Source organism: Solanum stenotomum, unplaced genomic scaffold, assembly GCF_019186545.1.
Source record: "Solanum stenotomum isolate F172 unplaced genomic scaffold, ASM1918654v1 scaffold37307, whole genome shotgun sequence".
Taxonomy (NCBI): Eukaryota; Viridiplantae; Streptophyta; class Magnoliopsida; order Solanales; family Solanaceae; genus Solanum; species Solanum stenotomum.
The window spans coordinates 1-11,869 of record NW_026034357.1 but is presented as its reverse complement, the minus strand read 5'-3'; the positions used below and the strand labels follow the sequence as shown (position 1 = coordinate 11,869).

The 11,869-nt window shown below is 30.4% G+C and overlaps 1 protein-coding gene across 1 annotated transcript; it reads left to right on the top strand.

Annotated features, from left to right (window-relative positions):
* The first annotated feature begins 5,814 nt into the window (after positions 1-5,814).
* On the top strand, positions 5,815-10,333 carry LOC125852594 (protein THYLAKOID ASSEMBLY 8-like, chloroplastic). The gene is made up of 3 exons (XM_049532327.1): positions 5,815-6,327; positions 8,004-8,394; positions 9,760-10,333. Exons 1-2 carry the CDS (start codon positions 5,947-5,949, stop codon positions 8,391-8,393), a joined length of 771 nt encoding a protein of 256 aa, XP_049388284.1. The 5' UTR covers positions 5,815-5,946; the 3' UTR covers position 8,394; positions 9,760-10,333.
* Positions 10,334-11,869: the final 1,536 nt, after the last annotated feature.

Below are 11,869 nucleotides of genomic sequence, written 5' to 3'. Positions count from 1 at the left end.
AATTCAGCATAGAAGAATTTAGGATACTTGTTTCATGCCTATCCTTTAATCCAAGTGTTATTGTCTTCATACTGGCAGATGTTATAACGTAAGACAACATCCTAAGAACCTCTGATCTTCTAAACAATTATTTGATTTAGAGAATGTAATACCAGAAGAACTAAAACATGTTAGGTTGTAAACAATATATTCACAAGGTTTGACATTCTTGAGAGTATTCTTTTTTTGGGATAAGGCTTTCTTTTTTATCAGCTAAGTATAATATGGGACATAGATTTATAATCTAAGTTGCAATAAATGTCAATTCAATGAGAGAAAATCGAAGAGGTGATACAGCAGACAGAACTCCAAATCTAATTCAAACAGAGTACTCATCAGAAAAGAAATCCAAAATACATTAAATTACTACCATCATTTGTTACTTTGCCGCTTTCGTCTTCCAATGATACCCATAGATTTAACCCACATATCCCATTAAATTGTGAAACTAAGAAATGTGGGAAGAATTGAGAAGATGTCCGAAAAGGGGGGAAACGATGAAGAAAAAAGAAAACAAAATTAATCCAAAAAATATATACCTATTGCTTGAAAACATCGACAGTCAAACACCCTTGAAACTTGAGAGCAAGAACAGAAGCTTGTTAATAGTACTCAAAAGCATCTTTAGCGTGTGAAAGACATAACATTCAACCAGATGAACCAAATCACGAAGAGTTTTGCCTGCTACAAGTAAAAAAATAATAATCAGATACTCCATATAAAATGACTCAGACATAACATCAAACACCCTTGATGCACAATCCAATTTTAAATTTCAATGCATGTGTAGATCAAGTAAAATTACTTAATGTACTGAATTCTAGCAAGTAATTATATTCAAAACATTAGAAAGTAACAAATATAAAATCTATCAAATTAGTACAAATTATAATAAAGTAAGATCAGAAAAATCCAATCGATTCTTACCAAAGAATTGCTTGAATCTCAAAATTTTTGTAGTTTGTAATTTGCAGAGAGGATTAATAAACAAAGAAGAGAGAAGATGTAAGTGAAAGCAGGAAAGAGACTGAAGAAAGAGATTTGGAAACAAAAATTATCTGTGTGAGAAGGCAAAAGCTTAAAAAAGTTAAATTGTAGATAGTACATCTCATGTAACATTTGGTACTACTATCTGCTGCCGTGTTCGTCCAACCCAAGTCTCATTTCTAAATAAGAGTAATAATATATTAAAAAATAATAATAATTATCCCCTCATTTTACAAAAGAAGAAAAAAATCAAATTTTATGAGCAGATTATGAAAATTTCCATTTATAGATAATTAGATACCATTAACATTAATTGTCCAGCAGTTTGACTATATATTGACTCAATATATACTCCCTCTGATATATATTGTGTAAATTACTTAAAAGTTTGGTAGATTGGTTAAAAGAAATATTTAAGGACATATATTAAATGTTATTTTCTAGTATTATCTTTTTTAAAAAAATTATTCTCAAACTAGTCAACTAGAAAAGACCTCAATAAATGTATACTTAGTAAATATGAATAAAAGTCTAAACAATTATCTTAAACGTTGAACAATTTACTTATTTTGAACTATAGAAAACGTTTTAATAATTTACTAATATAGATCAGAGAGAGTATTATTTTATCAAATGATAATCCACCCAAAATTGCTATGAGCATTTGGAGATCAAATATAATATATTTCTTTTTATTTTTCGTGAATCATTTTATTTTTGTTGCAAGTAAAATCATAAAATCAGCTTAAATTAGAGATATATACTTTTAATTTAACTTCAATTAATACGTACTAAATTAGAAGCCTAATTACCACTATTAGGGACATTTGCACTTAATTACCTAAAAAGCTTTTCTATATCAAAAGAATCAAACAAGATCATAAACGAATTTCTTAAGATAAATATAAAATTTTGATTAAAGCTATTGAATTTGACTGAATGTGCTCTAAACACTAGCTTTCACCCCTAGACATAGGACTGACAAAAAAATAAATAGCAATTATCTCTACCAATGGACTCTGGGTTAATTCATGTATAGTTATTGAACATTAGCAACTATCCACAATAAATATAAAATTGATTTGTTATGCACATTAAAGCAATTAAATATTCTTTAAAATATAGTTGAAATATGTGTGAATTGCTTAGAAAATATAAATAACACGTCACTTTTTGGTTAGCATGTTAATTTCTTATTAAACTTCAACGAAAAATCTAATTTATTCACTAATAATTCAATTAGCTTAAAAATCATCGATTCAACAAAGAAGTATTATTATTTTTATAAGGTAAAGTTTCAACAAAAGTATTACAAAATCACAAATTTTTATCCCTCACCATTCAGTATATCTATAACCAATACCATCACGGTTAGTCAAATAAATACCATCTTCTTGAGTAGTCCATTGACAAAAAATTGTTTTAGGAAGAGGCACAGTATAAATGCAGACATCATAATCATTGAATACCTCGAAAGCTTTATTCATTTTACCCCACCAAAAATGACAAATAAACTTTGTTCTAACCCAAAGCCATTGATTAAATTTAAATGACCAAGTGAGATTTTCATAGGTAGAAGGTACATGAAATTCGATATCGTCATCACCAGAATAACAGAACCCTTAATCTGGGAGCATCAGATGGTAGGCCATCATATATAGAAACAGTATATTTTCCCCAATGGTGATTTCCTTTTGCTTGTGGAAAGCAAAAGTTGAAGAAAATGCATAAGAATAATAATATATATAGTTTTGAATTGTGAATAATCCATGATAGGAAAAAACTATATTCAACTTTAATTTAATTTGTTTTAGAGTCTATATGGTTTCTTATATATGATAATTTTATGGGAAGAGATGATGAGATAAGTTAGATATTAATATCAATATTAATTTACAGTGACTTTATTCCTTTTCTAGTTTTGGAGTCTTTGAATAAAGAAATTTAACATTAATTTCTAGTTTGACTACAATCTACATTGAATGAATTTGATCTTTTTATTTATTTATTTATCTATTATATTTTTTTATCTTTTTTTTTTCTAATTTTAAAAGATATAAAATTCCACCTTAAAATTTTATTGAACATTAAAGATAGTAATATTTGATTCCTTTCATTACATCAATACTATTAGTATCTTTTCTTAAGCTTGAGATTTTATAGAATATCAAAGATATTATATTTAATTTCTTTCATCATTAATCTATTAATCTCTTTATTTCCTAAATTTTTCTCAATTTCACATTTTTGTCTTCTCTTAATCTTATTATTGATGTTATTTATATAATTTCCTTAAATTACTTATTATACTTTCTTTTATTTATTTAATCCAAGAGGTTTATATTTATATATAATATAAAGTTATTTCTTTTATCTCCTTTTATTTGTGTTTTTTTCTCTTTTATTTGTTTTTGAAGGTTCATTTTCATAACTTATACCTTTTTTTTTAAAAAAAAAAAAGTTGGGCATTAAGCCCTTTATTAAAATGGTCATAACTTATACCTATTAAACTTTTACTCCTAATAAAATAATTTCATCAACTCTAATTTATACACTAATAATTCAACAAGATTAAAAATCAGTAATTCAACAAAGAAGTATTGTTATTTATATAAGGTAAGGTTCCAACAAAAAATATTATTATAAGATCATAAACGTTTATTCCTCACCATTCAGTATATCTATAATTATCCCCTCTATAGTTACTCAGCCAAAAACCATCTTCTTGTGTAGTCCATTGACAATAATTTGTCGTAGGAATGGGCGAATACAAAATACAGTGATCAAAATCATTGAATACAACAAAAGACTTGTTTTTCCCACTCCACCAAAATTCACAACCGAAACTTGTTCTAGCCCAAAGCCATTTATTAAATTTGAATGACCAACTGAAATTTTCATTTGCAGCAAGATCATGATATCCTAGATCATCGTCTGCAGAATGACAATGAATCGTTAATTTCGGCGAATCAAATGGAAGGGCATTATATATAACAACAGTGTATTTATCCGCTCGATGATCCCCATTTGCTTGTGGAAAGCAAAAGAAGAAGAAAATGCATAACATTAATATAGTTTTGAATTGAAAATAATCCATGATAGAAAGAAACTATTCAACTATATGCTTTTTTATAGATGATCATTCCTCCTTTTATACAATTAATTTTATGGGTAGAGATTTTTTATCTAATCTACTTTAGATTTTACCATCATTATTATTACTTGATTCTTTTTCCAAATTTTGGAGTCTTGTATAAAAATATTCATTCCTAGTTTGACTACATTGATAACTCATATATATGTCATAATTTCAATAAATGACAATCACCAATAGTCAATACTACCACAGTCTACTTTTATTTGTCATATTGCATTTTTTGAAAATTAATTTGATTAATTTTCAAAGTTAGATTAGATTATATTAATTCGATTTAAAAAAAAAAGAAAAATTAGATATTCAAAAACTATACGAAAATATTATAAGTTGCAATTTTTTGCATATCAATACGATGAAAAGTGCATCGTAAAATATTAGTCAAAATTCTTATAATTTGATTAAAAACAAACTCTGACTATTAAAAGGGAGTATATATTTATATATATAGCTTTGGTGATGTGGCACTTTTAGCTCAAATCTTGTATTTGTTTATATAAATTCACAAATTCTTGTTTCATGAGACCCTTTTTAAGATCATCTTTTTTATTGCATATTTGCTATAGTATTTTCCTTATATTAGTATTATAGTGTCAAATTCATGCTTAAATTTAATTTAAAATAATGACTCTTGAATGTTGATTTAGTTTAACGGAGAGAGAGTTGATGAGAAAGTGTAGAGAGAACACTTGCAACAATTACTAAACATTTATTTTCAATTTATTGACTTTTAAAGCCAATTTAATTCAACTAATCTCATATATCATTCAAAAACTTTTGGTTGCCCACATTTTTTTCGTTGCTAAAAAAAACCCATTTTTGATTAATTTTGGCTAAATTAAAAGTCACGCTGTTGTCTTTCATTTCTTACTTTCTCCATGTCACCATGTGTGAATTACACGCCATTATAAAATCGAAACCCTAAATTTCATTGATCGATAAATAATATATAAAATTATTATTATTAAATTAGAAATTTAATTTTATTACAACGATTCAACAAAAAAATATAACAGAAAATTCAAAGTTCATAATATCCTAAATCATCATCTGCATATGCACAATGAACGATTAGTTTTGGTGTGTCAATTGGGAGCGCACTATATATTAAAACAGTATATCTTGGAGACCCTTTTGCTTGTGGAAAGCAAAAGAAAGAAGAAAATGAATAGCAATAATATAGTTTTAATTTGTAATTGATTCATGATAGGACGAAATTATTCAACTTTGTTTCTTTTTAGTTGTTATATTTTTTTTGAGAGTCAATCGATATGATTTTGATTAATATTTTAAAATATACTTTTATCATATTAATACAAAAGGAATTGCTATATATAGTACTCTTCATATAGTTTTTAAATATATAATTTTTTATTTAAAAATATAAAACTAATGTAATCTAATTTAACTTTAAAAGTTAATCAAATTAATTCTCGAAAAATACAACATGATTACTAACAAGAAACGGACGGAGTTCCATACGACTGTCCACGCTGGACTGCCTAGGTGGACAATTTGGGACCAGTTAAGTATTTTTCAAAAGCTAGATGGACTAAATGTTACTTTTAGAAAACATAAGGTGTCTAAAAGTAAATAACTACTACTACCATTTCTTTCCCAATTTCAACTTCATAATCGGAAGTTCTCAACCCTAGTATCCAATTTCACTGATTCTTCCGCCGGAGCATCACCGGCGCCGCCGTATCCATCGCCTCCGCCACCATCACCTGCGTACACACTTTCCCTTTCATGCCCATTTTTCAAAAATGGCAATTAGAGCCATTTCAAGACTAAAAATTCCATCTTTGCTCCTTAAACACCTTTCAGTTTCTCCAGTACCATCAGTTTCTTCCACCTTAACATCTTCTTCTTCATGTTCTACATCATGGGTTCCAGAGCTTTCTAGAAGTTCAGTGAGGGATGTGAGGTGGTACCATGATGGAAGACCAAGAGGGCCACTTTGGAGGGGAAAGAAATTGATTGGAAAAGAAGCACTTTTTGTGATTCTTGGGTTAAGAAGATTCAGAGATGATGAAGAAAAACTTGACAAGTTTGTTAAAACACATGTCCTTAGGCTTCTTAAAATGGATATGATTGCTGTACTTAATGAACTTGAACGCCAAGAAGAGGTCTCGCTTGCTGTTAAGGTAAAGCTTTCTAATGCCAAAAGATGTAATTTTTCTTATATCTGTTCATATTGGGAGTTAGTGATAAACAGGAATTGCACTCGTAGTACTTTTATTACTGGTGTAAGGGCAGCTTGTATGCAGCTCGACTAATTGCACTGAGTATTTGGGTACTAGGTAACTCTGCCCACCAGGATTGAGCTGCTTTTTTTCATTCCTATTTAAGAAGTTATATTGTTGCATTTAGTGATAGAGGAAGTTGTTGCTGTTCGAATTATCACAATACTACAAAGCTGTGATCTTTCTCTGTTCCCTTTTAGTGTCTGGGTGCCCAAGTTTAGTTGGACGCGATAAAACTTGTATAGTTTCACTTGTAAGGCGATAGCTGCAGTAAAGTGCGTTCGGTGCTTTAGGATTATCGAGTTTATAGTCAATGCTATGGTGATGAGACGTAGGAGAAGGTGCTTATATTAGATCATAATATAAATATAATTGGTCACTAGTGTTTGCTTTTCAGTGGTTTTATGATATTTTTTCTTGTGAAGTTGTTCTTCTATTTTAATTTATCAAATGGGCAAAACATTGTTAAAATTGTGCTGTTGGTTTTTCGGATATCTGTTTACAGCTATTCTATTTTCTTCCTTTTTGGTTGAGATCATACATTTTGAATCTTGATATGCATGCTAATGTCATTTTCAGTTAATTTATCGAAGTGTATTTATTCTCATTAGCTATGCACTTGTATTTTCTACTTTGGGGCATATGGAATGCAGGGGCGGCTCAACGTAATTAGGGGCCTAAAGCGAAATTTCAATTTGAGGCCTAAAATATAAACAAACTTCGTATACATATTTTTAGTATTTAATATTGTTTTTCAGTTATTGATTTTAGGTAAGATTTTATCAACTCAACATTGAAAACATCCTTTCATTGAGACAATTATTATATGAATTGTTAACATAATTTTATAAGTAATAAGTTGACAAATATTAAATAAAAATAAGAGTTAGAACCATAGAATATGATTTAAGAAGTTGACAACTACACCATTTTAATATGCTTGTTGTAATGTTTGAAACTAAAATTTAAAAAGAAATAAAAAGAATTTGTAATTCACTTTGTTCAACACTTTTCACTATTAATTCTTATTTTTAACAAGGGTAAATTTTATGAATCACATAGTTTTAATATGAAATTGCAATCTATCCCTTTTTAGTTTGTAATTACATTAATCCCTTAAAAAGTAACACAAACCGGATACATAATATGTAGCTCAGATACATTAAAGAGTATCCCGGATACATTATGACATAAACTGGATACATAATATGTAGCTCGGATACATTAAAAACTAGCTCAGATACATTAAATACTGGCTCGAATACATTGAAGAAATAAGAAATTTTAGAGGTTTTTAGAAATAGAAGGGGATATTGGAAATAAGGGAAACATAAGACGTATATTTCAGTAATTTTTCCTTTTAACAAAGTATAGAAGATGTTAAAGTGGGTAAAATAATATGTTTTTTTATCATAATTAATCAATTTTTTCTATAAAAATTTAACACATAATTTATTCTTGATAATAATTTGGGGCCCCCAAAATTTGGGGGCCTAAGGCATAAGCCTTATTTTACAAAGGCAAGAGCCGGCCCAGATGGAATGGCATTATCACACAGCTAGTTATTTGTATTTCAGGTGTTTTGGGTAATTCAGAAACAAGCCTGGTACCAGCCCGATGTCTATCTTTACAAGGACCTGATCATTGCATTGGCAAGACGGAGAAAGATGGATGATGCAATGAAGTTGTGGGAGAGTATGAGAAAGGAAGATCTTTTTCCTGATTTTCAGACATTCACTGAAGTTATTAGGGGCTTCTTGAGAGACGGATCTCCTGCAGATGCTATGAACATATTTGAGGACATGAAAAAGTCTCCATACCCACCCGAGGAACTGCCTTTCAGGGTTTTGTTGAAGGGACTTTTGCCACACCCCCTATTAAGAAACAGGGTTAAGCAAGACTTTGAGGAGATTTTTCCGGATCGGCATATATATGATCCTCCAGAAGAGATTTTTGGATTACGTTGAGGTTCGTATGTTTTATATTTTGCATTAACTTGTTTCATATGGAGTTGCTCGTTGGTGCTCCTTATAACTTGCAGGAAGTGGCTCCCCATTAGCTCTTGCATCAACTACTTATAGAAGTTGTAGCTTATTACGCTTATTAGCTCATTGGAAAATTACTCCTCTTAATACTTGTCAAAAGATAAAATTATTCTCTGAATGGCTAGCTTGTGATTCTAAGTGGTTGCAATTTAAAATAATAAAAGTGTGAATATCAATGTGATTCTCTATTTGGGATTAAGACTTGGTGCTGCTATGAGGCATGTACAAGTGGGGGCAGGGGAACAATGTGGTGGTTCTTCAGTTTTCATGAGTACATTGGCTCTTAGGAGATCATAGAAATTCGTTGTGCCCTGCTTACTGGCGCAATCTCGTCTACAGCTCACAAAAATCATCAGTATTCATAAACAATAACTTTGAACAATGTTCCTCTTTTTTTACCCCCCTGGGTTCTTGCACAAGTACAGCCTTTTAACAAATGTTGAATAGGATAAAAAAAAGAAGCAACTGAATAATTGACTTTACAGAAAATAAACGAGTTCAGAATTACTTAAGTAGCTCTATTCTATTGGCATGTTCTTATGTATCCAATGTTTCCAAGGTCTCATGGTTCTGGTGTAATAAGTCTACTTAATCATTCATTGTTCTTTGTTACACCGTGATTTTAAGAAGCATTTTCCATCATATTCTTATGTCCAACGTTTCGAGACTAGGTTATTCTAGGTACTGAAAGCTTGCTGGACAAAGGACTCTTATGATGAGATTAAATGGCCTCGTTCTTCTTACCTTCCCATTTTAAACCAAAGGCACTTTGCTTTCTGCTTATGCCTTTGCTTCAGTCTTAATGTATTCTGGATTTTGTTGCTTGAGACTCTAGGAACAATTACCGTTCATGTAGATTAGGTTGTAATTGTATGATGTTTTTCTCTTAGTGAAGTGCTTCTTTCATTATGTAGGATTTCTGTATTCCAAGGGGCAAAATATAACCAGAAATTAGGTAGACATTGTTAGCAGTATCTTGTCTATAACTTATTAGGAAGTTTCTTCTCAGCATTGTTTTCTTGCCTGCATTCTGAACAATATCTGAAAATTGGTAAGTACATTGATAATATCACCACTTATGATTCTCTCTGTTTTAACTCATTCATTCTTCTAATAAATTGCTCGACGGTATTAGCATTCAGAAGCACCCCTTTGGAAATGGGGAAAGAAAAGATTCTTTTATTATATCATATGCTATATTATCCATTTTTTTTTCTGTTTATGCTATTATGTTATTTTTGCTTCTTTTACGCTTCAATAATACATGACTCTTTTGTTTGGTCTCTAGGCTTTCATAAAACAGTGCCAACAATTGTCTCTATTGCTGCACAAATATTATATTAGTGGAGAAGATCATGATATCCTGTTGTGGGAAGTTTATTCCACCTTGATATCATGTAGTATCCAAACACTGAGAGTGAGTATTCGTGTTTCTTGCTATCCTTGGTCCCCGAGTACTATGGAATTCGCCATTGAGTAGTGGTTCTTATAGTTCTTTTGGACCAGACATGTTGATGCTAGTGTGAAGTTCAAGACTTTATCTTAGGCTCTTAGCTACGCGACTAAATGTTGCTGCTCCATTCACATGAGACGGTTCCAATTTGGCTGCTACAACTTAGGTACTGATGTGCACTTGATAATAAATTAACTTCTCATCAATCTCCAGAGTTCCATATTTTTCCTCTTGGCAAACTTATTCAGATTAAGTTGCTATTGCTTAGGTCAATAGTATGTTTTGGTACCTTTTCTGAGATTTTGGTTGTTGACTTCGTGTCATTATAGTTTGTAAAGGTGCTTTTGACATTTAAAATGTAGAATTATGTTACATTTGGTTTACAAACCAAAGATTTTATACTTGGGCTTATTGCCTTTTGCATCTTAATTTACGGATTATGGCTTATACACATATCTCGGTTGATGAATAGTGTGTGAATTCAAATTCAGAGACAAAAGATTGTTTAAAATGTGTTACTTGAGCCGAAGGTTCATCAAAACCACCTCTCTACCTTCAAAAGGTAAAGTACATCACCTTCTCCAGATTTCACTTGTAGAATTATACTAGATATGTTGTTATTACCATATTTAACACTTTAAGAACCACAAACCTTAGAGACGATTGAAAATGAAAGAACAAACATTACAACAAAACAAGATCTTTAAGAATGATTAAGCTTTCCCTTTTTTCCCCCTCAACAAATGAATGGTCATTACAAAGATAAAACACAATCCCTTAATTTTAGTTCATTTTTACAACACAAAAATGAAATTAATTAAACCCCCCACAATTTTTTTTAAAAACCTCTCTTCATAAAGGGTGGTAGAGAGATCATTTATCTCTACCAATCTTTTTCAACTATCAATAACATTTCCATATAAAACAAAGAAAACAAGAAAAGAACAATGATAATACTCAAGTAAAATTTGGGGTTAAAAAAAAAGAAAAAAAAAAGTTTTTTAAAAAATAAAACTAATTATGGCTTTGATCTCCTTTTCTTTAACAAGGAGGTCAAATTCTTTTCTTATGAAATTAATTCCTTTTGCCTTTTTCCTTTGCCTATCTCTTCAATTACCAATTGTCAAAGGAAGAATTCAACTTCAAACCTTAAATATTATTCCTCCAAACCTTGCCAAGGCATGTAGCAACAATAATGAATGCATTTCATGGATTCAAACAGACAGGTCAAAAGCCGACCTCGATTCGCTCCAGAAAGCCGATTTAAAAACAATTGGCTTTCTGGCGCTTAAAAAAATCGAGCAAGAGGCCACTAATGTGTCGATAACGGTCCGTATGAAGCTCCTTAACAATAGTGACAAATTATCGTCCGATACACAACAAGCTTTAAGTGATTGTAACGATCATTTTATACCGGCTATCGAGTTAATCGACGATGCAGTTGATTCTACGGTGAATGGTGCGTTTAACGCTGCGATTAATTATTATACGATCGCGATAACGGATTTCGAAGTGTGTTATCCTCGTCTTAAGGCAATGCGTACCGCTAATTCGGTTGATGTTGATGATTATGTTGATAATCATATTGCTGAGGTTGCTAATGCACGTAATGCTTTGGTTAAATTTATTCATATTCCTTTAGATATTCTTAAAGTTGTTGCAGCTAGTAGCCCACATTAAGTAATTTTATTTCGATTTGTTATTTTGGAAATATTAATTTAGTATAATGTGTGTGATTCAACAAATGTTTGTTGTATCAAATGTATAAAGGGTATGTCATACATAATTTGACATACAATAATAAATATTTATTTTGTATAGCCTTCATCTTTCGCGATTCTTCATCTATCGATAGATAAAATGCTTCAATTCTCCATATGAGGCCGAGAAGTGAATTGACAATAGATCAGTTCGAAGTGATTCGTCATGTTTAAATCATGAGCGA